Source organism: Meriones unguiculatus, chromosome 21 (assembly GCF_030254825.1).
Source record: "Meriones unguiculatus strain TT.TT164.6M chromosome 21, Bangor_MerUng_6.1, whole genome shotgun sequence".
NCBI classification, from domain to species: domain Eukaryota; kingdom Metazoa; phylum Chordata; class Mammalia; order Rodentia; family Muridae; genus Meriones; species Meriones unguiculatus.
In genome coordinates this window covers 24,132,685-24,159,553 of record NC_083368.1, presented here as the reverse complement: position 1 = coordinate 24,159,553, position 26,869 = coordinate 24,132,685, and the positions used below count along the sequence as shown (strand labels likewise).

At 36.9% G+C, this 26,869-nt stretch overlaps 1 protein-coding gene across 3 annotated transcripts in view; it reads left to right on the top strand.

Moving 5' to 3' along the window:
* Window positions 1-26,869, top strand: part of Cacna2d1 (calcium voltage-gated channel auxiliary subunit alpha2delta 1) — a 448,878-nt gene that overhangs the window by 314,355 nt on the left and 107,654 nt on the right. For all 3 annotated transcript variants that reach the window (XM_060374048.1, XM_060374047.1, XM_060374049.1), the window contains exons 7-8: window positions 10,651-10,782; window positions 26,062-26,131. In XM_060374048.1, the coding sequence (XP_060230031.1) occupies window positions 10,651-10,782; window positions 26,062-26,131 (202 nt within the window). The remainder of the gene's footprint in view (window positions 1-10,650; window positions 10,783-26,061; window positions 26,132-26,869) is intronic.

Below are 26,869 nucleotides of genomic sequence, written 5' to 3'. Positions count from 1 at the left end.
TACTGTCTACTGAATCACTCTTATGCATAAAGCGCAGGGATTTATTTCAGTTTTCATAACTGAAACAAAAGCCTAATGCCTCCTTCATCCTATACCTGGGATCCTGAAAGCGTTTCTGCTTGTGTAGTTATCTTAGTTGTCTTGAGGATGTATAACCGCATTAAATATGGCTCTGCCACATTTTGTTCCCACTTCTACTTCATTTTCGGCAATAGGGAAAATTAACACATAGTATAGATATTAATATATATTAATATAGAGTATATATCTTTATTAATAAGGTGGTACAATAATAGACATGCAAATAACCAAGGCTTGTGCACTGTGGAAGGTATCTTGATGAAAGTGTAAATGCTATGGGAGAGTGAGCACTGAATAGATACTCTGTTGCAGAAGAACTAGGAACTAGGGCAGAAAGGAAAAACTCCTAAAAGAAGCCAGTGATGGAACAAGGCACTGCACTTTAGTCATGGAGGGAGGTCTGTCCAGACAAATGTAACCCTGGATATGGTGACTTTAGAACGAGAGTCACCATTCCATCTGCAGGGAACAGCAACCGTCTTTCCCATGGCTCAGGCTGACTGCATGAAAGAGATGAAATAAAGTGTTCGGAGGAGGGATGGAAGCCAATTACGAAACACCTGCTCTCAAGGAGAACAACTGGAGAGTTGAAATGAGGGAGGTCGCTGCCCAAGTAGAACACTGTGGCAGCTTAACATTGTGGAAGAATAAAAGAAAATAAGTAGATATTGGAGGTGAGGAGACTATTTAAAGAAATAGAAGCTACAGTGATAGAGGAGGAATAGAGAATTTATGCTTTGCATCTAGAAATAACATGACCTGATTGTTTACTGTCCTCTATTTTTTCCAGAAAAAAAAATATATATATATATTAAGACAGTTAAAAATGCTATGAGTGCTTGCTCTGACCATGTATTGAGTCATTTATCTGTTTTGAACACATCTACTGATTTGAAAAATTTTAAAGTTTATTAACAAATTTAACGTTTTATAGAGTCATTAGTTTGGATTTAAAAAGCAAATGTGATTTATTAGAATAAAAACCTTCCTGCATAACTAGGGCATCTACTGAACAGTGAGATAACTAGGACTTAGAATTTTCTATGCCGCTAACTAAAGACTATGCGGAAATCGGAACAAGTCATGCTCCTTTGTTGCTAACATACTGAAAGGCGATGCTTTTCTTTCTTTCCTTTTTGTTGTTGTTTGCTTTTTGTATGGCTATCAATGCCTTCACATGTGTGAAAAAAAAATGAACATTTTTGAATTCATGTATTCTCTATACCTGTATAACTGATGATAGCCCAAGCATAGCAGCTTCATGTTGTTTTCAAATTGGCATTTTAATCCATTCGTACCTGTATGTGATATGACTCTATATGTAATGATCTGCAGTTCAAGCTGGAGTTTTTTCCCTGCCCCGCTTCTTAGCAGCCCATGGCGTTGAAAGCAAACGCTCTGTCTGCAGCTGCGGCTGACTTACATGTAGTGTGTGTCAGTGTGTCTTACTCTCCATCTTAAAATCACCAGGCAGTTTCATTGTTCCGCAACTGGTTGACACAAGCTCTCAAGTATCAAGCCGTGTGTGGTGCATTGGCAGTGTCTCCCGTCTCCCTGGAGCCTTGTTATCCTCCTTCAACCGAACCTCATTAGTCAGCTCCAATACTTTTGATCCTTCTTTGAATTCAGCAATCCAGATTTATATGGAGACACTAAATTCCTTATGCACTTGGGCAGTCACAGACCAAAGCCAAGAGGTTTTCCATTTCTGTTTTGGCCTGTGTTTCTCAGCAAGAGTGTATTTTGGCTTTAATGGTATCTTGTATGTAGTTGTGTGTGTGTATATGTACATACATATATACATATATACGCAATGCCATCTATATGTGGATGTATGATATATATATATGTACCGTTTCTAGGATGTATGTGAAAAGTAACATAATTTCATTCATTTTACCTCAATTTAAGCATGCCAGTGCTATAATTAAGGAAGAAACTATAAACGTGATCTCAAGATCACTGGGAACATCTTCTTTGTGTAAAAATCATCTCCTTCCCAAATACAGTAAACATTTCCTTAAAATAAATAAACACCATCAGAGATCAATGACAAGAAATGTAAGCATTGTTGGACGTTAACTTGAAACTAGAGTAAGAAAAGCAAAGGATCATTTCCTGGGAAGCTGCTGGGGAAAAGGCAGAGCAAAGCACATACTTCTTCACAGCTGCTCTGTGTGACAGGCTGTAGTCACCCCCTCATTGCAGGTGGAGGAAACCTGGTTTACAGAGTGATGGGTGCCACGAGGTCCGATAGCTGCGTCTAAGAGAAGATGCACATTCTAGGCGTGGGTGGGCAGTGTGGTAGAATAGTCTTCTGTTGCACTACACACACCAGCATGCTCATTTTAAAAGTCTCACTTATTCCAAGAAAAAAAGCATCAGTAATGAGAAATTTGAACACATGCATGAAAAAAAATCTCCATTTGGAGTTCTTTAAATTTGGTCACAATTGCATATTCATTTCTGTTTTGCTTCCAACTTAATTTGTAAGCTCTTTAGAATTTATGCATTTTAACTCTTTTTTTTCTTTCATTTTACATTTAAGTCAAAAGATCTATAGATCATGTTTAGCTATTTTCATTTGCCCTGAATTTAGCAAGCAATCTAGAATATTACTCTAATTTATAGAAATTGAGATCAAACAAATGTATTTCATTTTTCCTTACAGAGCTCAAAAATGAAATGTGAATGTTGGGAGGAACTATTGTCCTTTTCAAGGGATGACTCTAAAGTTCACAATATGTATTTACAAATAGACAATGTCTCAACTTCGCAGTCCAATTCCAAGAATTTTTATGATAAGAATAACTTAAAATAACATAAGTGGAAGGAATGAGATTTCATACAGAGTGTAGTTATATTTGACACCTGTAAATTAAATATACGAGGTTTTATTGAAGGGAAAGTAAAACTAACAAATGCAACATAATGGTGCTGACATATGTAGAAGTCTGGTCTAGGCAAGAAATTTGAAGGAAATGTGTTTAATCCAGCTGAGAGGACTGTGAAAGAGCAGTGTTCACTCCATTCATAAGCTTCCTGGACTCCCGCACCAATGATGCAGACTGACCAGGTTCCTTAGACGGGTGTGCACATGATGAACAAAACAGAGCTTAAGTGAGTTGTTTTCAGTGGGCATGTAAGTGATATTATTTTTTTTTTTCAGAACCAATGTTACTAATAATGTACTTAGTTTTCGTATGAGGACTAGAAAAACTCACAATATTTGAAGAAATTAAAAAATAAAAACTTCTCTTACGTTGTTATACAAAAATCTCTACAGCCTGTCTATAACCTTACAATTTTCATTTTATTTAAAGAGCTATGAAATCCTTCAATTAATAGACATGATATTAGATCCTAATGTCTTCTATTTCCCTTGCCTTATTCTTATTGTCTCGGATAATAAAGTGGATTTGCTCTGAGCCTTTCCTGTGTGCTCCCCAATTTGCAGATTTCATTAAAGCAGAACAGCTGTGCTCTGGCCAGTGGCCAGGTGCACAATCTCTGGGAAAGGAAAGAAATGGGGAGCAAAGCCAGAAATCTCAGTAACCCAGGGGTTAGAGAATTGACAGGGACAAGAGCCTTTTAATATTTGTACCAAATTAACTGTAGGAATAAGGCTTATCTCCTCATCAGGGTCCTCCTGTGCCTCTGTGCCTTCTGTTCTGTCCTCAGTAGGAGGGGGATCCCGTGCCTGAGATGTGATTAAAGAGATTACATTTGTTCCACCCCTCTCCCTGGGCTTTATTAATCTTTCATTTACATTGGGATTAGATAAGAATCCATTAAGCAAATCCACTGAATAGATTCATTTCTTTTAATATTTATGCACACTCTCTGGTCCTTAAAGTGGATTCTTTTCCTCCCTGCCCTTAATTGGATCAGTGAGTTTTTTCATATTAAAATTTTTCTCCTTTCTACAGAGTAGGATCGATGAATAAAATTAGTGGCATCTGGCTCAGCTCTTCTGTTTAAGGGAACACAAATGACTACTTTATTTTCTATGCTATGAAACGGATGTTTTCTATCAAGACAAAACTATCAATTCAGGCTAGAAATTAGCTTAAGGTTAGAGTGTAACACAACACGAATGTTACACAACAACAAAAACTCCCCACTAAGAATCTCTAATATTCTGTGTCTAATCAAAATTAAGAGTAGTGGAGGGATGACAGTTAATAGCACCAGACTCTCACCGAAATCCTATTTAACTTATTTTGCTTGGTATTAAATACCATCTTAGACTATCTAGAATGAAAGTGTGATTTTCTTAACCAAAGATACCAAAATGTAGCTTGAAATATTGACATACTTTATAACCACGAAATGGTATCCTTAAAATATCTTTAAAATACATCATGTTACATTTTGAATAGCTTCACTGAGGCATTTTATTTACATCAATCATGGAGAATGCAGCTTAATTAGTTGTCTTGTGTGCATTATAACGAGACATCTACACTGGCACACTATGACATCATGGATGGACAGGGCTTTGTTGCTGACTCTACCTTGTCATTCCGAGCTGTTTACTGTACCCCTACGCCTGTGTTAGTCATGATGCCAACAACTTCTGTAGGTATGCAACGTTATCCTGGGGAAGGTACTTTCCTGTAGTTGATATTGTATTTCCAAGGAACGGGCGATTCTTCTTAGGTTCTAGATAATCAGAACTCACTATGAAATGAACTTTTAGGACTAATGTCTGGTAGACAACAGGTACTTTGGAAACTGACACACTTGTTTGAGTAAGGTCTCTGTAGTTCTCATGGTGATTTTTATATACCGTTTCTCAGGCTTATAGTCTTCACTACCTGAGAAATGATATTAGTGCCTCACACAAAATATTAATTTAAAAGTTAAGTAAGATCATTCATAGTAAAATAGTTAACACCTATTGGTACTTTATAAGAACATAACAATAGCTGCTTTTGTTTTTGATGAATTTGTGGGAAAAAATGCCAATTGTTATCAAATGCAAGGTATATTAAATGAACAGTATTTCTACTTAAAAATACTATGGTCATTTTTTTGCTTCATATTTAGCTGCATCAATATAGTGAAATCTTATCCTTTATGAAGCTTCAGTAGCTTTACCTCTAATGTAAGACTTACTAAAATTATTTTATGATTTAAGTGAGTTATAACAAAGTTTTCACTTTTCTAGCATGCATTTGTTTCATGTACAAGCTTTAGGGTACAAAGTTTGCTATTTATCATGGAACCTTCTCTATAAATTCAGTATGTACCATGGATAGTATAATAAGACTATCGTATTACATATTTGTAATTTTCTGAGATGAAAAAGAAAATTCTTCACAATATGCACTAGTATCTCTGCTGAGTTAATGGATAAGTTAATTAGCTTGACCATAATAATATTTTGTAATGTGCACACATGTCAAATTTTCATCTCACTACACACACACAAACACACTTTTCAAGTAATGATGAAGCTGTGAAAATATTAAACTATAGTTATAGTTAACAGTATTTATAATGTTCACACTTTTAAAGGACTTTGATGCGTGGTGAGGCCTTGAGTTCTGAATAAATCAACAGAACACATTCAAATTTAATGAAATCTTGATTAAACTTAAAAGGGAACAATAGTTCATCATTTTATCGCTTGAAGTTTTCAAAAGAAAATTAAATTCTGAGCTCGTCAATGATCATGCATTCTCTGTCTTGACGAGATGTAGCTTAGAAGGGTCACATGCTTTGGAAGAATTAACAGCATTGGAAGGAGCTGCTTTTGTGCTATTACAAATTGGATTTTTCTTTCTTCCCTTGAGAAGACGCACTGAACAATAGAATACTCTTGACAAGAGAATGACTGAAGACCAAGGCCATACTTTTGACAAACCAAGAGCGTGAAGAATGGGGATAGATGCTTGGCACTGTGATTCAATTATCAGTGGAATCCTGTCATGCCATTCAGAAGGGACCCCAAAGTCAAGGCTGCTCCCCACATAGTCAGTGCTCCGTGTAGGATTGGCTTTGCACATCTATAAAAAACTTAATTTGCACAAAGCAAAGCTTTCTAACAGATAAACACACCCATTTGTGAACATTAGAAGAATATCAGAGTTAAAGAGTTAACCTTATTTCTATTCTCATAAGCAAGGGATCATAAGTTTTTACGAATGTAAAATAGTATTACTTTTAGGATTCAGGGGAAAGGCTGGGCCAATCTGAATGTAATATATAATACATATGATATATTATTAAAACATGAAGTGCAGCAAAGTTAAAAATAATGCTAAGCAAATCAGAGAAAAACCTGTTTATATATATATATATACATATATATATATATGTTTTGTTATATAAATATATATAATCAATATGTTTTGAATTTACCTGTCCAAATAGACAAGTTATATTGGTGGTTATAAAAGATTTGAAGTTTTGGGGATGGAGCAATAGCTTTACAGTGAACAGTATGTACTGGTCCTGAGGAGGGAATGGGTTCAGTTCCCAGCACCCTCATTTCACAGTTGATAACTACCTGTAACTTTTGTTCAGGGGAATCTGGTGTCCTCCAGCTCCTAGAGGACCTCATTCACATTCATAACTACCCCCACTATGTATGTATACATAGTTAAAAAATAAAAATAAGTTATAACATATTTGAGCTTTTTAAAAATATGATTTGCTTAGTAATTGTGAAATAATATTTAGCTATGCAGTTGTATTTGCATCCCTCCAGTTAAAGAACTTTTAATTTTAATGCTGTAATACTGAATAAAGATTGTGATACATATTATCAGTTGCATTTTGAGGTCCTTACAATAAGTAACTGTAAGGGGAAAATGTTTCAATAAAATTAGTAAGTCTGAGTTCTATAAATACATTTCTATATAATGTCATTATCTTGATGAATAATATATTAAAACATCTGGAAAATAATTCCTAAAGATGAATAGTTTTCTGGAGAGCGTAGGCCTGTTTGCTTTTTGCCCAGTTGTCACTACATTGTTGCGTTTGTGAGCATCTTCCTCACTAAGCGTATGAACTGGGAGATGGGAAGATGTGTAGACTAACATTTGTTGAGTACATGCGAACGAAATGAAGGTCGAAGGGATGGCCTTACAGCAAGTAGAGTGCTGGGTTGTTCTTAAGGTTCGTTCAGCGTGTTAGCTTTCGGGTTCTACCTGAGGATTCTCCAGTTAGGTCAGCATCGTCCACCTGGAGAATGGTCATACTGTACAGATGGACAGATGTTGTGCACATTAGTAGCCCAGGATGTGCTCTTTTTATGGACTTAAAAAGAAAAATCTGTTAGATTCAGGTTATTAACCAATATCTAGTAATCAAAGATAGTCCATAATCTGTTGTAGAGAAAATATAGCTGAGCAGCTGAGCTAAAGTCGTATTCATGTGTGCTCTTCTCTTTGCTTTGATGCTTTATGTATGTTTTTTACATTTTAGGCATTTTCAGTATAATTTGAGAAATTTTAGAGTGTGACAATTTATCAGACTTTTTCGGGATTTTGTTTCTGTATAATTTTTTTTTTCATTATACAAAAAAAGTGGAGGGTGCAGCTGGGGGAATGATAAAAATATGCCACTTCTCTCTCTATTTAAATCTCTGGTCATGGGATTGGTTTGACCAACTGGGGACAGTGTCACAATACTGTCATGCTGTCTCCCAAGAGGTGTCTTATTGAATCTGGGGTTCTGAGGCTGACCTTTGTGTTTTGACTCTTGGCATTAGACATTCAAGTAAAGACTGGGAAGTGACATAATAAAAACTATATCCTGACACTCTGATACATACACCTTGGTTATCTAGCTTAGGTCTTGCTAACGTGATGGGTATATATTACCATTTCTTTCGTACTGAGTAAGCCTGAAAATCATTTCAAGTTGCTTGCCTGCTCATGTACTTTATATACATTGCTCATTTGTGGATTCACACATTTTCATTAACACCCTTAGAACCTATCTATATGTCTCATCTAGAAAAAAATTTAATGTGTTAACTGGGAATTTTAAAACATATTGCCATGAGGATAAAAATATGTTAGCGCTTAGCTGTTTTGCTCAGTGCATAGCAGTAAACTATACAGTGTCCCCATCCCTCCTATATCAAAATTGTTACAATATCTAATAAAATTAAGAAAAAGTAGCAGCCTAACAAACACATGAAACATTATTAAAAGTAATTATCTGTTATTTCTGACTTGTTGTGAAATAGAGTCAGGAAATTGAAAAGATAGAATAGATTGGACATTAATGAAGTTTTTCTGAATTCTAAATAAGCATCATGATTTGTTCTGCACAGTATTACTATAAAAGTCATGAATGTTCAGAGAAAGACACAGTGTCCCTCTCCGTGAATGTTTGTTTATTATCTTAAATATTCATGAATGGCATCAGTTCAGGTTATCTATGTGAATGTAAATTTCCATACAACTGGCCACTTAGAGTGTATGGGCTCATGCTTTTGAATATCATTTCTTCAGCATCAACGATGCACCAAGGATCTGACCCAGATCATGAATATTCACACACACACACCCCCCCCACACACACACATGCTCACATGCACAAACTGAATTTTTCTGAAAGTAATCACATACATAAAGATGAAAATCTCATTTCTCAATAATGAGAGCTGCATCAGGATGCTGGTCCCTGAGTGGCTTTATAATTCCTTTGTGCTTGTTGTTTTCTTTAAAAAAAAAACACAAACAAAAAAGAATCTTTAACAAGTGAATGAACATGCTATCTAATTTTCTGGTTCTTTTTTTTTTTTTCTTTTACAGGTGCATGTGCACTTTTGATTGGGGGCTCTTTTATTGAAAATAGATATTGTCATACAATCTATTCTGATTGTGGTTCCCCTCCCCCTACTCCTCTCAGTTCTTCCACACCTCTGCTACCATCTGGATCCATCCCTAATCTCTCTCTCCTTGGAGAACAAACAGGCATCTAGGTTAATAATAAATATAATAAGATAAAACAAACGCAAACAAGTCAAAATAGGACAAAACAAACAAAAGGAAAAGAGCTCATGAAAATGCCAAAGCTCTTTTTTTTTTCCATTTTAGCATCATAAAGCCTGTACACTATTTAATCATGGTTGCATTTGTTGTTTCCTGTGGTTATAGAAAAGAACAGAAGAAAAAGCTTACAGAAATAGAAAATAACTCGAGGTGAATGAATTGATGGCACAGAATATTAAAATTGTTGGAGCACAACTAACCCAGTGATTAAAGGAAGCTTCATTGCTATAAATGTGACTCTCAGGAGAGTAGGGACCTGCCTCAATTAAAATCATTTTTATACTGAGAACACATGTGATTAAAGCACTGCCTTCCAGGATAAGCTTATGCAGTGATTATCATATGTGTAATGATCCCCGCCTCACTCTGCTGATCTGCTGGAAGCGTGGTACATGTTTTATATACAGGAAACATGGGAATTGTCTATACCACTTTTTGTGCAAGGGAAAATGGTATTTTTCCAATTATTTGTTTTCAGATAGGACCTTGCAAGAGACCAGGCTGTCCTCACCAAGATTGACTTTGAACCCCTGATCTTACATCCACCTCCCAAATGCCGGGACTGTAGTTGTGCACTACCGCACATAGTTTCTACAGTGCTGAGAACCAAGTCAAGGCCTGTGAATGTACTAGGCAAGGGCTGTACACAGCTACACCCCCACAGGCCCGGTGGAACTTTTACCAGGCTAAACTTAGGATGTTAGGATCACGGAAGCACCTTATTTAAATACTACTTTGGCTCATGTTCTATCTGTAATTATTTTTCTGGATACTCTTCCAAACTAGTGAAGGACATGTTTTCAGAGCACACCCCCCTAAATCCTTAAGAAAGTTATATTCGGTATCAAAGAGGAAAAATAAAAATTATTGCTTTGATATGTATTGATGAAGCACTGGCTGACTAGTTTCCAACTTCTGAATTCACATTATCACGTTTCCCAATGATCTTTTCCTCTCCCAATCTATGTGTATGTTTTTAGAATTGTTTAAACACGTCTGAGAAATATGCTCAGGGATAACCACATTTTTCTTGGTTTTTGTGTTTTAACTCTGGTACCAGGGTGATTTAGATGAATACAACACAGAGAATCCATAGTACTTGAGGGTTGCTTTGTTTCTACTGTCATGTAGACTCTCTCTGAGAAAGCCAAGACATATAAACCAACTTTCTCCTCTTTATGTGTCTAGGGAGCCCTTGATATTTTGTACTTGTGTGTAATTTTTTAGCAAAAGAGTGTTTAAAACAGGTTGAAGTTACTTTTTCTTGTCACAGCTGGGACATGACATTCTTACCTGGCAGTTAGGACAGGTGTGAGAGGCTGTTGAACATTCTGCAATACACAGAACATCAGACAGTCACTTATTCTAACATGTCAATCACACTGCCACCATAAGAAACTGAAAACCTAGTTCTGCACTTAAAACTTGAGAATTTCCAGTAAAATTCTGGTATTTCATAGCAGACAATAAGAACATGTAACATAAGTTGAGGAAAAAAAATATTATACATTTGAGTAAATTTATTATTTTTCTTACTTTTTTTTTTTAGCAACCATAGTGTTAAATGAACTCAACTGGACAAGTGCCTTAGATGAAGTTTTCAAAAGAAATAGAGACGAAGACCCTACGTTGCTGTGGCAAGTGTTTGGCAGTGCTACTGGCCTGGCCCGGTATTATCCAGGTAACTGCTGACTCAGCAAGTTTGGGGCGACCGTGGGATGCCAGCGTCAGTGGTTTCTGTTAATGGTCTTTTGTATTGAATGGACATTATTATGCTACAGTAGTTTTCCTGGCGATGTGGCCCCTGGCAGATTCTCCAGTGGATGATGCACATATGGACAGCATTAATTCTACCTAATGGCTTAAAACATATCTAAATACATGAATAATAAAAATAGAGTAAATAAAGTTGGGAAATAGACCAATGGAGACTCTGGGTTAGGATATAGTCAAATACCTACTACACATGTATGAAAATGCCAAAGATCAAAAAAAGAATGTACCTATGAGAAAGAATGTGGCAGCGCACTCTGATCATAATTACTTTAAACTGGAGTACCTAACAAGTAACTAGAAATGGAACCAGGGACCTGGTCAGGCTAGAGTGCTATCATGAGTTAAGACACTTAGGCATAAACCTGAGAAAGAAGTTATACAGGAAGCCTGGAAAAGAAAACTCCATGATTCAGGTCTAGCTGCACAGCACATTACAGTACTAGGTAGATCTTTAGAAATGTATTCTATGGTTTTTCCCCCAAGAATCGAGTCTATCATTGAAGTTTAGGTTTTCAGAGTCCTAGTGGTTTTCCTTTAAGCGAGGAACAGCCATTTGTTAAAAAGAAAGGGATAGACATACGATAAAAACATACAGCTTTCATTTGCTGAATCAGATTGCAGCCAATTCTTAGGTCATCTTAGTGATCACATATATTTAATGTACATATATTCAATGTACAAATCTGCTCTATAAATTGAAATAAATGTTTTTGCAATGTTCTTTATCCCTATAAGGGACTGTAAAGACAGAGAAATGCTTACTTATGACACTAACACGAAGTTAATCACTGATCACCTCTGATAGCCCATGAAAGAAGCAATGTGTTCTTTCTCCCAAAAGCCTGAGTAGATAAACTAGGGTCAGATAGTAGGGGAGGAGGACTTTGCCTATGAGTGGCCTAGGGAAGGGGCATAGGAGGAGATGAGGGGGAAAGTTTGGAACAGGGAGGAGGTGAGGGAAAGGGCTACAGCTAGGATACAAAGTGAATAAATTAAAAAAAAAAGAATCAATAATATCTTATGTGTCAAAATTAGCATCAAGTTACAATAATAGTGTAATTTTCCCAGCAAGAAAATGTATAAAGTATAATACAACACTTCTAAAATTCCTGTTAGGTGTTAAATATTAAATATTGTGTGTAAAGAGATTGAAATACAAAGGAAAAATCAACAGTTTTTGTACATAATAAACCTGATATGGTTAAGCTTTAAATTCATATCAAATCTTATAAAATATTACCAAGAACAATTATAAAAATCTGGAAACCAAATACCTAACATCCCTCCAGTAACCCACAAAACATTTATCATTAATTAATAACACCACGTAGATTTTGAATCTTATAAAAATTTTTACCTCATTTAAATTCTCATAAATAAAAATTTGAAGGAAATGAAGAAATCAGTCAGTGATTGAAAATTAGTATATTATTGAGAATGCAAAGAATCAAGACCTGAGTGAAAGGAATGACAGAGAGAAAGACAAAATGGAGCCAGAGAGAAATGGGGTTAAAAGATAAAGTGTGCCCATGAAAGAAAGAAGCCAGACAGAAAAAGATGGTGATAAAGTCCACTGATAGGGGAGAACCTTCTCCCCTTCTATCTGACCCTAGCCTATCAGGTCTTATCAGGGCTGGCTGCATCATCTCCCTCTGTGGCCTGGCAAGGCTGCTCCCTGCAGAAGGGACACAGGGGGAGAAGAGGGAGGGAGGGAGCTACACCCGGGATACTGCTTCTTCCTGGTATGTATTGTCTAGTGTATGCATGTGTATGTAGATACGTTCTCCTGTGCTTCCTGGTTTAGAAGCCAGAAGTCAACATTAGATGTCTTCCTCAGCCACCTTCCACCTTATTTTTTGAGTCTGAAGCTGTCACTCAACGTGCATAGGCTAGATTGGCTAGCCAGTGAGTCCCAGAGTCAGCCTTTCCGTCCTCTACCACCTGTCCATTCTCATGCCTGGGATCCAAACCCCAGGCCCTCATGCTTATGTGATAAGCACTTGGCCCACTGATCCATCATTCCAGCCTCAAAGCGTCTTAACCAGGTTCTCCTACATGAAGTTATACTTCCGGCAGGAGCAGCAGGACATTGGTTAAGTGTTTTGAGCTTTCTGAGTCCTACTCCACAAATATAAAGTTAGAAAATTCTAATGAAATTATCATGGACCACTGAAATAAACCACAATTAAAAGTACTTCAGGCTACAAAAGGTTATGATACCAGAGAGAAGGCTCAGTGGTTAAGAGCACTGACTGCTCTTGCTGTGGAGGAAGCTGGCAAGCCAGGGGATCTCAGGACAGAGCCTTAGTTACCAGTCTTGAGAGACTAGGGGACAGGAAATAATAGACAGATCAACAGATTCAAACTGCAGGTAAGCTGGAGGAATATATTCTACGATTTTGTAGGGTAGTTGAGTACTTAAAAGGAACAGTTATTGCAATGCTGGCTTTAATAAAATTAGTAGAAAGAGTCCTTAATATTACCAAAAAGAAATAATAAATCTTAGGTGCTTATTATGGTAACACTATTATACATCTTTATATCACATGTACATGTGATACCAAAACATTATTCTTAGTACTCATAAACAGATAAAATTATGATATTCAAGTTAAAAGTAAAGTGAAAATTCTGAACCAAAACAGCAACAAAAATGGACGGAGCTCATTCCAGTGACATCTTCATTGAACACATGTTAATTGGAAAATATCTCATTTGTAAATTCTTGACCTATAGAAATTAAGCTTGAGCTTTTGAAATTGTTCTCAAAGCTAAAACTGTGAATTCTTAAACATTGTCACAATAATTTTTGGTACAAACTATTTGTTTCACCTATTAATGTCTCCTGAAATTGTAACAATTACATCAGTAAATTGAGATTATAATTAGGACTCAGTGTCTCATTGAAATGCCGACATAGAGAGCCCTTATCCTTCTCAGATAATTACTTTCTCTTTCAGAGGGGATTTAAAAATTAGAGAAAAGTACACTCTATCTCATGACATTTAGGGCCTGTTTTACTGAACACTTTGTCTGCCCTGTCTGTTTGTTCATTTCAAAGCTACAGCATTATTACCAAACAGTAACTTGGATATCTGCATGAATGTTGAACTAATTTTCTTGGTGTGAGTGCTGAAATCTTGCTGAAATAAACTGCTGCAGAACCTATATATTACATATGTAGCCTGATACTCTTTTTTGTCCCCATATGTGTAATCAATTTTTCATAGATTAAATATGAGAGTTTGAAAATCAACTTGAGAATAATTTAAACCTCAAATGGCATATGATAACTTTTGAAGAACCTTTTCTTTAGTTTAGCTGCTGAAGGGTCATTTGATAGATTTCTAGAAATATGGTAATACTTGGGCTCCAGTTTGTCTGTAATTTCCAAAAGTGGTGCTTCCTATAATCCATTATTTTCAATGATGTTTAAATTTATATATTTATTTATTTGCTTAAAGCTTTGGGAATCAACACATGGTTTAGCTATGAATATATTTAACATCTATTTATCAATATATAAAATAATTTTAAATAAGATCATTACTTTTTCACAATAATTATTATACTCAGTGTGTGTCTATTAGGATTATTTAGGCTGCCAATTACAAAAACAGTCCAAAATGTTTATTTTAATGCTATGGAAGTTTATTCCTGATGCAAATCATGGTGGGAGCTATGCTAAGGAAGGATACAGAACCCCTGCCGGTGAAGGGCCTGACCTGGCTACCCACTGTGCACCTCTGTGCTTGTGGCAAAGCGGTCCTACCTCACTGAAAACGGATCTAATCAGAACGTCAGAAGCCACGCATCTCTACATGTACAGCAGAGTGCAGATCAGTAAGTGATTAAGCAGCAAATAAATTAAGCCGACGGCAGTAATAGATTTCCTATGAAAGCTGAGAAAAGAAGTAATTAGGACCAACATCATCAGTGAGGCTTATGAACTATAGATTAAAAATCAATCCAGTGCAAGAAATAAAACTGGGCAATGGCTTTCTGGAAAGAAAAAAAAAAAAAGGTAACACATAAGAAAAGAAGGAGATGAACAAGTACTGTGTGCACTGGCGAGCCAGCAATCTAAAAGATTTTTCCCGGAAAGGAGTTGAATTGAGTCAACAGCTGCTAGTGGCCGTATAAGAGGCCCTGAAGGTCACAGGGATTGATATGTAGATATAACGGTATGGAATTTCTGCGTGTTGGATTGCTAAAAGGAAGAACTCGAAGAGATCATCCTCAGATTTCATTGCTAGGAAATGGCAAAATGTGGAAAATTAAAGACCTGAACAAAGGACCAAATATTAATGAAAAAGGAGACCCCTCAAATACAAAACGATGGGGAAATCAGAGAATTAATGAAAATATTCATGACTGACCTAAGTGTGTAAGGTAGCCATGAACTTTAATTTGAGTGGAACATGGAATGTTGTGTTTTTTTTTTAAGTGAAAACAGTATCCGTGGTGTTTTTCTTTGGGAGACTAAAGGATGAGTTAAGTCCTGGAGAGCAAAGTTCCCAGTGTGAAAGTTGAAAAGATGGAAATTGCTTGACACACGGCTGAACACGGGGTTTACACTGTGAACTCTGTGCAGTGCTTTGCCGCGTATCACCGTCAGTTGTGCTGTGTGGTGTGGGATACACCTTGTAGACACCTGTGACATGAGGGTGTACCAAGGACTTAAAACAGCCCTGTGCTTCACTAACATCATATCCATCGCCTCGTACGGCCCATCTCTTCTCTGAGCACTGTTCCAGTTACTCCTTGTGGCCTGCTAAGCTGCTCAGGACACTCACTGTTCACAGAGTAGAGCAGCTAAGTGGATGCTAATTTAAAAAGTGAGAGCTGTTTGTGATTCGACTAGAGGAAATAACCCTATCTATGTAATATGTTGGTGGTACTGCTAAACCCTTCAGCTGTTTCAACTACTAAAATGTTTCTCATTCTGTTCCCTTTTCCATTATTAAGTCTCCACACCTTATGTCATTCGTTTTTAGATGTATTCAACCATCTTTGCTGTGATTTTTTTTTGTGTGTGTGTGTTCATTTTATGTTAGGTGCATTTGATTAAAGAATCTGAAAACATTTGGTCTAAAACTTGGAGATCGTATGTGCTTCAGGGGTCCACAACATTTCAAAGTATCACAATCATTACCACCTTCCAAGAAGTTTTATTGATTCCTGAAACATGAAACTTTTTCTTGTAGAATCATAATTTGCTTGTGCTTAATGCTTTATCAGATCTTACTAAAATAGGGACATGTTCATAGTCAGAGTTAGAATTTTTCCCTTGGGTGGAACATATCTAGAATTATTTTTCAGTAAATCTTCCATCCCATACTTTATAAAACTTAGTGTGCCCTTTCCATTCGTGAGCTACTTAAATGATTAAATATGCATGAATGTTCATCATAATGAATATTCTATTTAAACACATAATTTGCCACTGTAAACTATTGTTTCTGCTGATGACAAAATTTCTATATTCAATGTGAAGATGTTTCATGTGGCTACACTAAATAATAGGTGTGGTGATCTATCATATCCATAGAGCTGTGTCTCTGTATGTGATTTTGTGTACATGAGCAAAAAAGCGAAAATATTATAATGGAGATAATAAAGTCCTTCTGATAATACAGTGACATTGTCTAAACATCAAGTCTCATTTTTCAGAAACAAAATTGAAATTTAAAAACAATTTTATTGAACAGATGAAATGATTCAGCAGGTAAAGTGGCTTACTATGCAAGCCTGGTCATGTAAGTTTGAATCCCAGAGCACATGTAATAATGGTAGGAAAGAGTCTACTCCACAAAGTTGTCCCCTGGTCTCAACTTGGGTATTGGGGAAGCTATAGACACACACACACACACACATACACACACACACACACACACACACACACACTAAAATAAAAAATAATAATCAATAACAATAATACTAAAAATAATTATTAGGTTATGATTTGATTTTAAAGGCTTGGAATTAAAACTGATAATAATAAAACTCTTCTTATGTCAGAAGAATCCCAAAAGCAAATCATCATTCCAATAGCCCTCAGGCAGAACAGAAGGAAAGCTTACCAGCATTTTCTAATACAAGAAGAGGTCTAATAAAATGACTAGACATTCGTGACAATCAAGTGACAGGTTCTGTATGAAAAGGCACTGACCACCCAGTGGCATTGGCCTTACTCTGCCATACAGACCATCCAAAGACTATCACAGCCTCCATTCCCAGTTCTCACTCTCATGACAGCTTTTTTGTATAATGGCAGATAACATTTTCTTCTTTAACTTAGCTTTTGTTCTATTGTCTATAAATCTTCTCCTTTTTATATCCCTGTGTGTTTGTCTACAAAGCCCTTTGGGTCAGGTGCCTCTTACCCACCACTGAAAATGGAATGCAAATGCAACCTTACACATACAAGCTTTTCCAAGATCAGTCTTCCTTCCATTCCCTTGGAGAACTTCAATTCATTTGAAGTAAAACAGCTGTCCAATTTCATATTCTTTCAGAAATTATTTGTGATTCACATTTTTTCTTAAATAATTAAATACATGTAACCATGGTTGGCTATAGTTCATAGTTCATGATGTGCTTTTTATGCTTCCTTGGACCCAATACAGTGTCTTTTATGTCATAGAGAGTAGGAGGTTCTTATCATCTTAAAGTGAATTGTTGTAGTCCCTAGAATTGAAAGAAAGTATCATAGTAGAATTTCTCAAACTACATAGTAGTTTTAGTACGTTAAGCATCTCTTCATGAATTTCTCCTCATATTCAAAACATGGTCTCTTTCTTACCATGGAAAATGCAACATCCCAATAAATGTCTTCATTCTGCTGATAATTAGAATGGTGTGGACCCTATGCAACTCTCTCCCTCACAGGATAACACATTTTCTAAATTGACTGTTCACCATGTAACAGAATTCTAGTTATGTTATCTGCCTCAATCACGTGCGTACAGTGTAACATGCAGTGGCTGCCTCTATAAACAGCTACAACAAGACTCCAGTATGGAAAAACAGAATGGAAAATACAGGACAACCACTGATCCGTATTTTATATCCATCCCGACAATGGAGAATTTTAAATGCATCTTAATTTGAACAAAACAAATTTTGTTTTGTTTTATTTTGCTTTGTTTTTGTAAGTAGCCGGTCTCCCTGGCGGCATTCTGCGGAACTCCACATCTGTGTAATCAAGTGGCTTACCTGAAAGAGAGCGACTGGGACACAACAGCTATTGTAGGTTGTTCTTCTCTACTAGAAGTCTAGAACCTAAAGCTGCATTGGTGTAGGAATAGGGTTTCTGCAGATTATGCCTGAAAGGTTTTTAACACTATGAGCAATACTGGCAATTCCTAGAAGCTAAATGCCAGTTCTGTCATTCCAATGAATTTGTTTTATAATTTAAATTTGTTTGAGATGGTGTTTGACTATACAGTCCCTGGGAAGTCTATGAAGTCCAAAGTTGTGTCTAATTCACAGATTTGCCTGCCTCTGCCCCAAATGTGCTGAGATTAAAGGCATGTGCCACTACAGCTAGCTTAATGAAATTTTTTTTGTAAGCAATCACAATTCTAATATTATATCTGGAGGTAATTCTTATCTCTAGCATCTTCTACTTAATTCTTAGTTTCTAAATACTCATGGGTAGCTTGCTTTTCTTGAAGGCAATACAGACTATAGAATATTTGCAAGCTCTCTGATCACTTTCCCCTGGGGGTGCATCTTTGCCAGGCCAGAGAGGAAGACAATGCAACCAGTCCTTATGAGACTTTATAAGCTAGGGTCAAATAGAAGGGGAGGAGGACCTCCCCTATCAGTGGACTAGGGGAGGGCATAGGGTTTGAAGAGGGAGAAGAGGGAAGAGGTCACAGCTGGGATACAAATTGAATAAATTGTAATAAATGATAATATTTTTTAAAAGTTGCAAAAGAAAAAAAAAGAAAATTTGTGGGGCTGGAGAGATGGCTCAGCATTTAAGAGCACTGTCTGCTCTTCTATAGGTTCTGAGTTCTTTTCCCCAGCAATACTGGAATCTGATATCCTCTTCTGTCATGCGAGTGTGATACAGATAGAGTACTCATATATATAAAATAATTAAATATTTTAAAAAATAAAGAAAATTTGTTATTATAAGAAAAATATACAGGCCACCAAACTTAAGCTCAGAGTTATACACACAAACACACACACACACACACACACATGGTGGGGGGGCGTAAGCAAGAAGAGAAAGAAATAGAAGAATGTGAAAAAGATATTAATTGATTGTAGACACGTATGAAACTGTCAGAGAATAAACAATAAGAAAATTAGACTTTACTGATGTCTTTATTGTCTGTCTTAATTGTGGCAGAGGTCGATAGCTGCTCACAAAATTCTGTCATCCATTTCTAAGAATCCTTTTACAAATGATGACTTGACTTGGAGCTTCATCTTTTTAAAGCTCCTCCATTATCTGTGGTACCCAGAGTCTGGTCCATGCTAGGTCCCATGAATAGAAATATAACGACAGAAGTCTGTGACTTCATGCCTCAGACTGTAATGACTTAACTGTGCCTTCTTCACAATTCGGCTCTGCCTTTTGTAGCTGTATGTTCATTGGCTTGAGAGATCCTGGACCTTAAAGACTGTCAGAAACAATAACTCTGATTGTCCTATGTCTCTGTGTAATTGCTTAGAGCAGTATCTATCTATCTATCTATCTATCTATCTATCTATCTATCTATCTATCTATCTATCTGTCATCTATCTATCATTTGTTTTTGTTGTGGTTTGTTTATGTGTTTTGAGACATGTCTCACTTTGGAACCTTGTCTGGCCTGGGACTCACTATACAAACTCAATTATTCTCAAACTCCTCCTGCCTCTGCTACTCAAGTACTGGGATCCAAGGTGTGCACAACCACGCTCAGCCTTGAAGGAGATGACTGCACGGGTTATGATGGACTTGACTAATGACACCTAACCTAGGATCTTACATAACAAAAAACATTACTGTGAGGAGATATGGGCTATTTCAAATTACACTTTGAGGCACTTCCTGTCATTGAAACTAATATTAGTTGTTTTCTCCCTTTTGAGTGTTTCCAAGATAAATCAAAATCTAAAGAGGTCAGCTGTTTTCATTTCTACATCTTCTGGTACTTCAATCTGGGCATAACACCCACCCACACTCATTAAAGAGGACTAATCTTCCCTGCCCCCTAGACCCATGCTGGAACTGTGATGCAAAGGAGGAGCTATGGAGAATTGATTTTGGAATGACAGCAACTGGAAATTCTGTTATGCTTACACGACAAGTTGAGTCAATGAGGCTTCTTCCTTAAAAAAAAAAAAAAAAAAAAAAAAAAGACATGCTTGATTGTGAATCTCGCCATATGTCTAATATCTGTAGAACATGACTAAGGCAGCCTAACATTGCTGTCTGTCAGTGACACCGAAAAAAGAAGATTAGCAGTGACTATACAGACATTTTTTCAGTGTATAAAATGTTCTACCATTTTAATTTTAGTAAGATTAACAATGTGAAGTCCTCTTGAGTTAGAAAAATATGTTTGAACCTACAAAGTGGAAGGGCCATCATCTGTCATTTGAAGTGGTGTTTTTTACCAAGAGACTTAGTCTTTAATGAATCATTATCCATTTTATTATTCTCAAATGGATACAATGAAAAATAGATATTTTTATCGTCAGGCCACATTTATGATAAAAAGGCATCAAAGTCTGCATGCTTCCTTAATTTTTTTTTCTATAGCACATGATTTTAGTGTTCTGAATTCATGTACAGGGACTACCCCCCTGACCAGGGGATCTGACAGAGCACTCTAGAGATTGTAGAAAGCAGAATAATCCTGCAGTGCATTTAACAGAAGACATACCTGCAGCTCATTTCCTTCTGGTCAGGGGAAACATCCCCATAAATGAAGATTATGAAATGATTCATTCAAAAATATTATTTCCATTCTGTGCTGTTTCTAAAAACCGTCTAGCCATCTATCCCCAAGTCCTAACAGAAAATGAAAGGGACATTTTAAAATGAAAAATATTCCCCCTTTTTAGGGAATTAAGGAGCTCTGATTCCCTTTCCAGAAGTGTGGCTTTACTTTGAATGCTTATGAAACAGAATGTGAAGGATTGGCAGAACACAGGCATTTTCTCTTTGCTGTTTGGTCTATCATACTTTTGAGCTTGGATAAATAGTGTACCACTTAAATACCATGATGGGATTTTACTTGTTAATAAGTAATATCACAAAAGAATTTATAGTGTTAAATTTAACCATAATATAAATACTCTAATTCAGTATAATTGTTTCTTACTCCAAGAAAACTTATAGGAGATTATTAACAGTTTTAAATATATGCCACCTAAGATTAGCAATGTTGTTAAAATTTAATGTTCTTTCTCTTACTATAAATTATAGTCTTTTAATTTTCTTGTGTCTTTAAAGAAATATATAAGTTTTATGGAGCATGGTAACTCCTATCACTAGATTTCATTTAGCAATCTTAGTGAGAGCAAAAATCTCAGATTAACGTTCTCTGTAAAAAATTCTGTAACCTGAGACTACAGACATGGCTCAGGGGTTAAAACATGTTGTGCAAACATGAAGACTAACCAGGGTGCAGATCTCCAGAATTCATGTAGTTATGTTGTAGGTGTGGTGGCCCTACTGTAATTCTAGGCTCAGAATGTGGAGACCCATGTTCCCAGAACAAGCTGGATAGTAAAACTAGCAATATTGCTGAGCTCTGAGTTTAATTGTGACAAGTTGCCTTAATGAATCCAGTGTAGGAACCATAAAGTCTGATTCTGGACATAACCTAGGGCATCTGCATGCACCCAAATATGTGCACTCAGACACATGCCAACACACCCATACACATACACACACACACCACACACACCATCCCCCATGGAGAAAAAAGAAGAAATATACATTTATAGCAGCTTTAAATTTTCAATCTGATTCAATCAGTTATCAAAGTCATTGTCGAGATCTTTCAGTTCAAGACAGATGCTTAAACATTAGTCAAGGTAAGAAATCACAGTCTCATCATGTTTCTGCATTTCTACTACCCTTGGACCAATTGGGAGAGGGATAGAGAGAATATACAGTATTTTGACCAGAGAACTTTTATTGTTAATAAAGAATTACTCCCAATCCCACTTGGAACTGAGCTGCGTGGGCAATATCTGAGCAGGGGTTCTAGGTTATCTCCATGAATGGTCCTTGTTTGGAGTATCAGTCTCAGAAAAGACCCCTGTGCCCAGATTTCTTGGTTCTGTTGCTCTCCTTGTGGAGCTCCTGTCTCCTCCAGGTCTTTCTATCTCCCCCTTCTTTTCTAAGATTCCATGCACTCTGCCCAAAATTTAGCTTTGATTCTCAGCATCTACTTTTATACATTGCTAGGTAGAGTCTTTCAGAGGCCCTCTTGGTATGCTCCTGTCCTGTTCCCTGTTTTCTCCCTCTTCCAATGTCTATCCCATTTACCTTTCTGAATGAGGATTGATCATCTTACCCAGGGTCCTTCTTCTTGCTTAGCTTCTTTAGGTGTACAGATTTTAGTATTATTATCCTATATTATATGTCTAATATCCACTTATAAGTGAGTATATACCGTGTGTGTCTTTCTGCTTCTGGGATGCCTCACTCAGGAAGATATGACGAGGGAGGGGGCTACAACTGGGATACAAAGTGAATAAACTGTAATTAATAAAATAAATAAATAAATTTTAAAAATCAAATAAAATTTTATTTTAAAATAAATAAAAATTAAAAATTAAATAAAATAATCACTCACTGTAACTTGGGAGGTGGCTCAGCAAGTAAGAACGCTTGCTGCAAAGGCATAAGGGCCTGAGTTCAAACCCCCAACATGAAAATCTGGGTGTGGTTGTAAATAAGTTACCCCAGAATTGTGGGAGGACCTTAGTTAAGGGGCTTTCTGGCTGCAGTGGTCCAATAGAAGATGCAATGCTTCATTCTGCCCTGCAGGAGTTCACAGATGTGTACCTACACACACATTTGAGTTTTTATCAGAAATATATGCCACACCAGTTACAAATGTCCACAAAGAAACACATTTTAAGTAATTCTTGACTGTAATAAGAGTTGGGATGAGAAGTTATTTTGGACTTACAGAGTTTTACAATTGCCAGTTAAGTTATAGATAGCCCAATCTATAGCTACCTCTAAGGTAGCAAAGGCACAAAGGAGAGTTTTAATGGCCCAGTACCCTTCCCTTCCCCTGAGATCCTGAACCTCCTCTAGAGACACGGGTATGTCTCCAAAAGGCATATAAGTCACCGGGAGGCCATATTGTTGTAATTCACTAGAAAAAGATTATCTGGGATGTCTAATCGTTAACCAGAAGCTCTCCCCAACAAACACACTCGAGGGAGGTCCTAGCAATGATTACTCAGGGTCATATGGCTATTGCTCTTCATCCGGAGCTTAGTGGAGCATCAGAACCTTCCCGGACATGGAGAAATAGGGAAAGTGTAGGACAGTGGTAGCTGAAGAGCAACACAGATGCACTGCAGCAGGCAGACACCCCATAATCTACCCATGGGCAAGAGCCCAAGAACTAACAAACCCCAAACTTCAGGAAATACACCTTTCTTATTAGGTGTCTTGTATCATATGCAATAGTAAAAGAAATGATTTAAAAGGCTCAGGTCACTTTAATCCAGGAAACCAAAGGGGAGCATTTCAGTTGGGAGGTGATGGATATATATACAGAGACATGGTATTGAAATTTTTGTACAGTTTCTTTAAATCATCTTATTATTGCTAAGATATTAACTGATATACTACAGTAATAGTTGAAAGAGAACTGATATCTCTATCCACATACTTTTTGTTCAATTTTAAGACTAGCACAAGGAAAAGTATAATATTTATATCCCTGACACCTAGTTTGTAAGGATAAAAACGGAACAAATTTTAAAGAAATAAATTTAATGGATGTTATATTAACTGTGTCAGTAATTGGCTCTTTGGGGAGTACTATATTTAAACTTACAGTTTATGTAAATGTGATTAGTCATTTCAAATGAATAAGTCATTTCATAATATAGCTACGCATATAAAATTACCCAGCCAAGAAGGGTTTCTTCAGTTGTATGTGTATTTTGACATACTCTAATTGGCTAAATTATCTTAGTTAGATAAGCCTGGCTCTCATGAAGATTCTCCATAATTTCCATGATTTCTCAGTAAGAAAAAGAGAGAAATAGATCATAGCACATAGGTCATCTGGGTTAGGAATTTTCTTAATGTCCACACATGTTCGAGTGAGGAACTTCTTGCATGAAGTTATCATTCAGTCCATAAACATTTACTAGCCTTCATTGAGTCCAGTGCATTGTGGATGAAAGTAAAATGTTTTACTTCAATGTAAATCAAATGTTTTAATCAAGGTAAATGTAGAGTTAATTGGAATAAGTATGAATCAATTACATTTCGAAATCAATGTAATAAGCCAAGAAGTTTTTCAGTCTCAGCTTTTAATATCAGAAAGAAATGATAAAGATCTTAAAACTAATAGAATATTGACTTTCTGCTTGAATTATTTTATATCATTCAGATAAATTTGCATAAACCAAGCAATTTGTTTGTTATCTTTTTAATATCTTTTAATTTATTACATGAATGTGATGTATTTGGCCCCTTGGAGTGCTTCAAGACCTCTTGCCCCTTCAATGTCCTCCTTTTAACTTGTCCATTTTCCATATGCTACACCAATTACACATGTCCTATGTGTGAGGGTATAGAGCCATCTACCTACTTGTTCATGGGCAACATACCGCATAGTCTACTGACTCTCTAAAGAAAAACAACTCAACTCCTCTTCTCCTTATAGCCCTCCCCCAGAGCCCCGTGAGCCCCTCTGTGTTCTATGCTAGACTCTTGACTAACTCCATCTTGTGCCGGTCTCACACCTATAGATGTCATGAGGTCCAGAGTACAAAGGCCTTGTCACACGTGAAAAGATTCTGCTTGGCAGCAGCCGTCCCCCATCCTCTAGCTCGAGAATCTTTTGCATCACCTCCTCAGTGATGTTCCTTAAGCATCAGAGGGAGGTGGTTTAATTAAGATATCAATGTTAGGGCTTAGAACTTCACCATCACTTATTCTCCTCACTTTGGCAAATTGTAGGTCTCTATAGTAATGTCTAATCACCATAAAAAGAAACGCCTCTGAGGAGGGATGAGAGATGCAGCAGGCCACCAAGGATCTGTATTTACAGGGCGGTTTGACAGAAAAAAAAAAAAAATTAGAGTTAGCTTTAACTGTAATTCAACCTTGTTTTTATAATTTCGACCTGGAAGTGCTCATATCACGTAAAGGAGTCCATTTGAAATGGAAATTGGTAAATTATTTCAACAGTACACATCATTTAGCAAACATTTGACTATAGAGGCTATAATAATGCTACCTTAGGATAGCAATCCTAAGAAAAACAATATTTTTATGAGAGAAAATGTCACAAATTTTAGCCTTGATCATGCTGGCTTTCTATACCTAGAGGCTCTGCCTCTCAAGTGCTGGGATCAAAGGCATGTGCCACCATGACTAGTGTAAAACAGCCTTGTATATAGTCTTGCATATACAGTTTGCATTGAATAAAAACAAAATGAGCAATAAATTGAAAGTGCGACTTTCACTAGCTGCATAAACACTTTCTGTCAAGGGAAAGCATGTAAGTTAGTTCCACCAAAACCCTTGTGTCTGAAGCTTTTGTTGACAACATAAGGAGAGGAAATTGGCTTGTGCTGGTTTCCTTTTGTACTGCTGTGTCACTTTCCAATAAAAAGAAAGAAAGAAAGAAAAATGCTAATGACGTAAGGATGGCATTTTGTATTTGAATACTCATATAGATACGTGGTTTATTTTGTATTTTGTGATTTTTAAGTTTCATATTCATATTCATACTTAATCACACTTCCCTACTTGTGTGTGTGTTTGTTGGGGGATGGGTAATTCTCATGCTGTGGCATGCATGTGGAAGTCAGAGAACAGCTTTCAATTCTTTCCTTCCACCAGGTGTGTCCTAGAGATGGAAATCAATATTCAGTCAATGCATGAGCACCTTAACTAAGGCATTTTGTCAGCCCGATCAAGCTTAGTGCTTTGACTTAGTTCCTCTGGTTTGTTTTTCAGCTTCTCCATGGGTGGATAATAGTAGAACTCCAAACAAGATTGACCTGTATGATGTACGCAGAAGACCATGGTATGGAAGTTTTACTATCAATGACAAAGGGTTCTATCTAGATGTGTTACTGTGTTGAGGGGAAACCTCCTCTTCCTTACTGGGATGGGTGTTATCTTCTTTTTTATCTTTTTTTTAACTTTTATTAAATACACTTTATTCACTTTGTGTCCCCCCATAAATCCCACCCTCCTCCCCTCCTGATCCCACCTTCCCTCCCCCTTCTTCTCGCATGCCCCTCCCCAAGTCCACTGATAGGGGAGGTCCCCCTCTCCTTCCTTCTGATCTTAGTCTATCAGATCTCATCAGGAGTGGCTGCACTGTCATCTTCTGTGGTCTGGTAAGACTGCTCTCCCCTCAGGGGAAGGTGGTCAAGGAGCAGGCCAATCAGATTAGGACAGAGGCCTATGAGAGTCCCTATTCTCATTACTATGTAACCCACTTGGACACTAAACTGTCATGGGCTACATCTGTGCAGGGGTTCTAGGTTATCTCCATGCATGGTACTTGGTGGGAGTATGAGTCTCTGGAAAGACCCCTATGTTCAAATTATCTGGTTCTGTTGCTCTCCTTATGTGGTTCCCGTCCTCTCCAGATCTTATTATTTCCCACTTCTTACATAAGATTCCATGCACTCTGCCCAACAGTTGGCCATAAGTCTCAGCATCTGCTTTGATAGTCTGCAGGGCAGAGCCTTTCAGAGGCCCTCTGTGGCAGGTTTCTAGCTTATTTCCTATTTTCTTCTTCTTGAGATGTCCA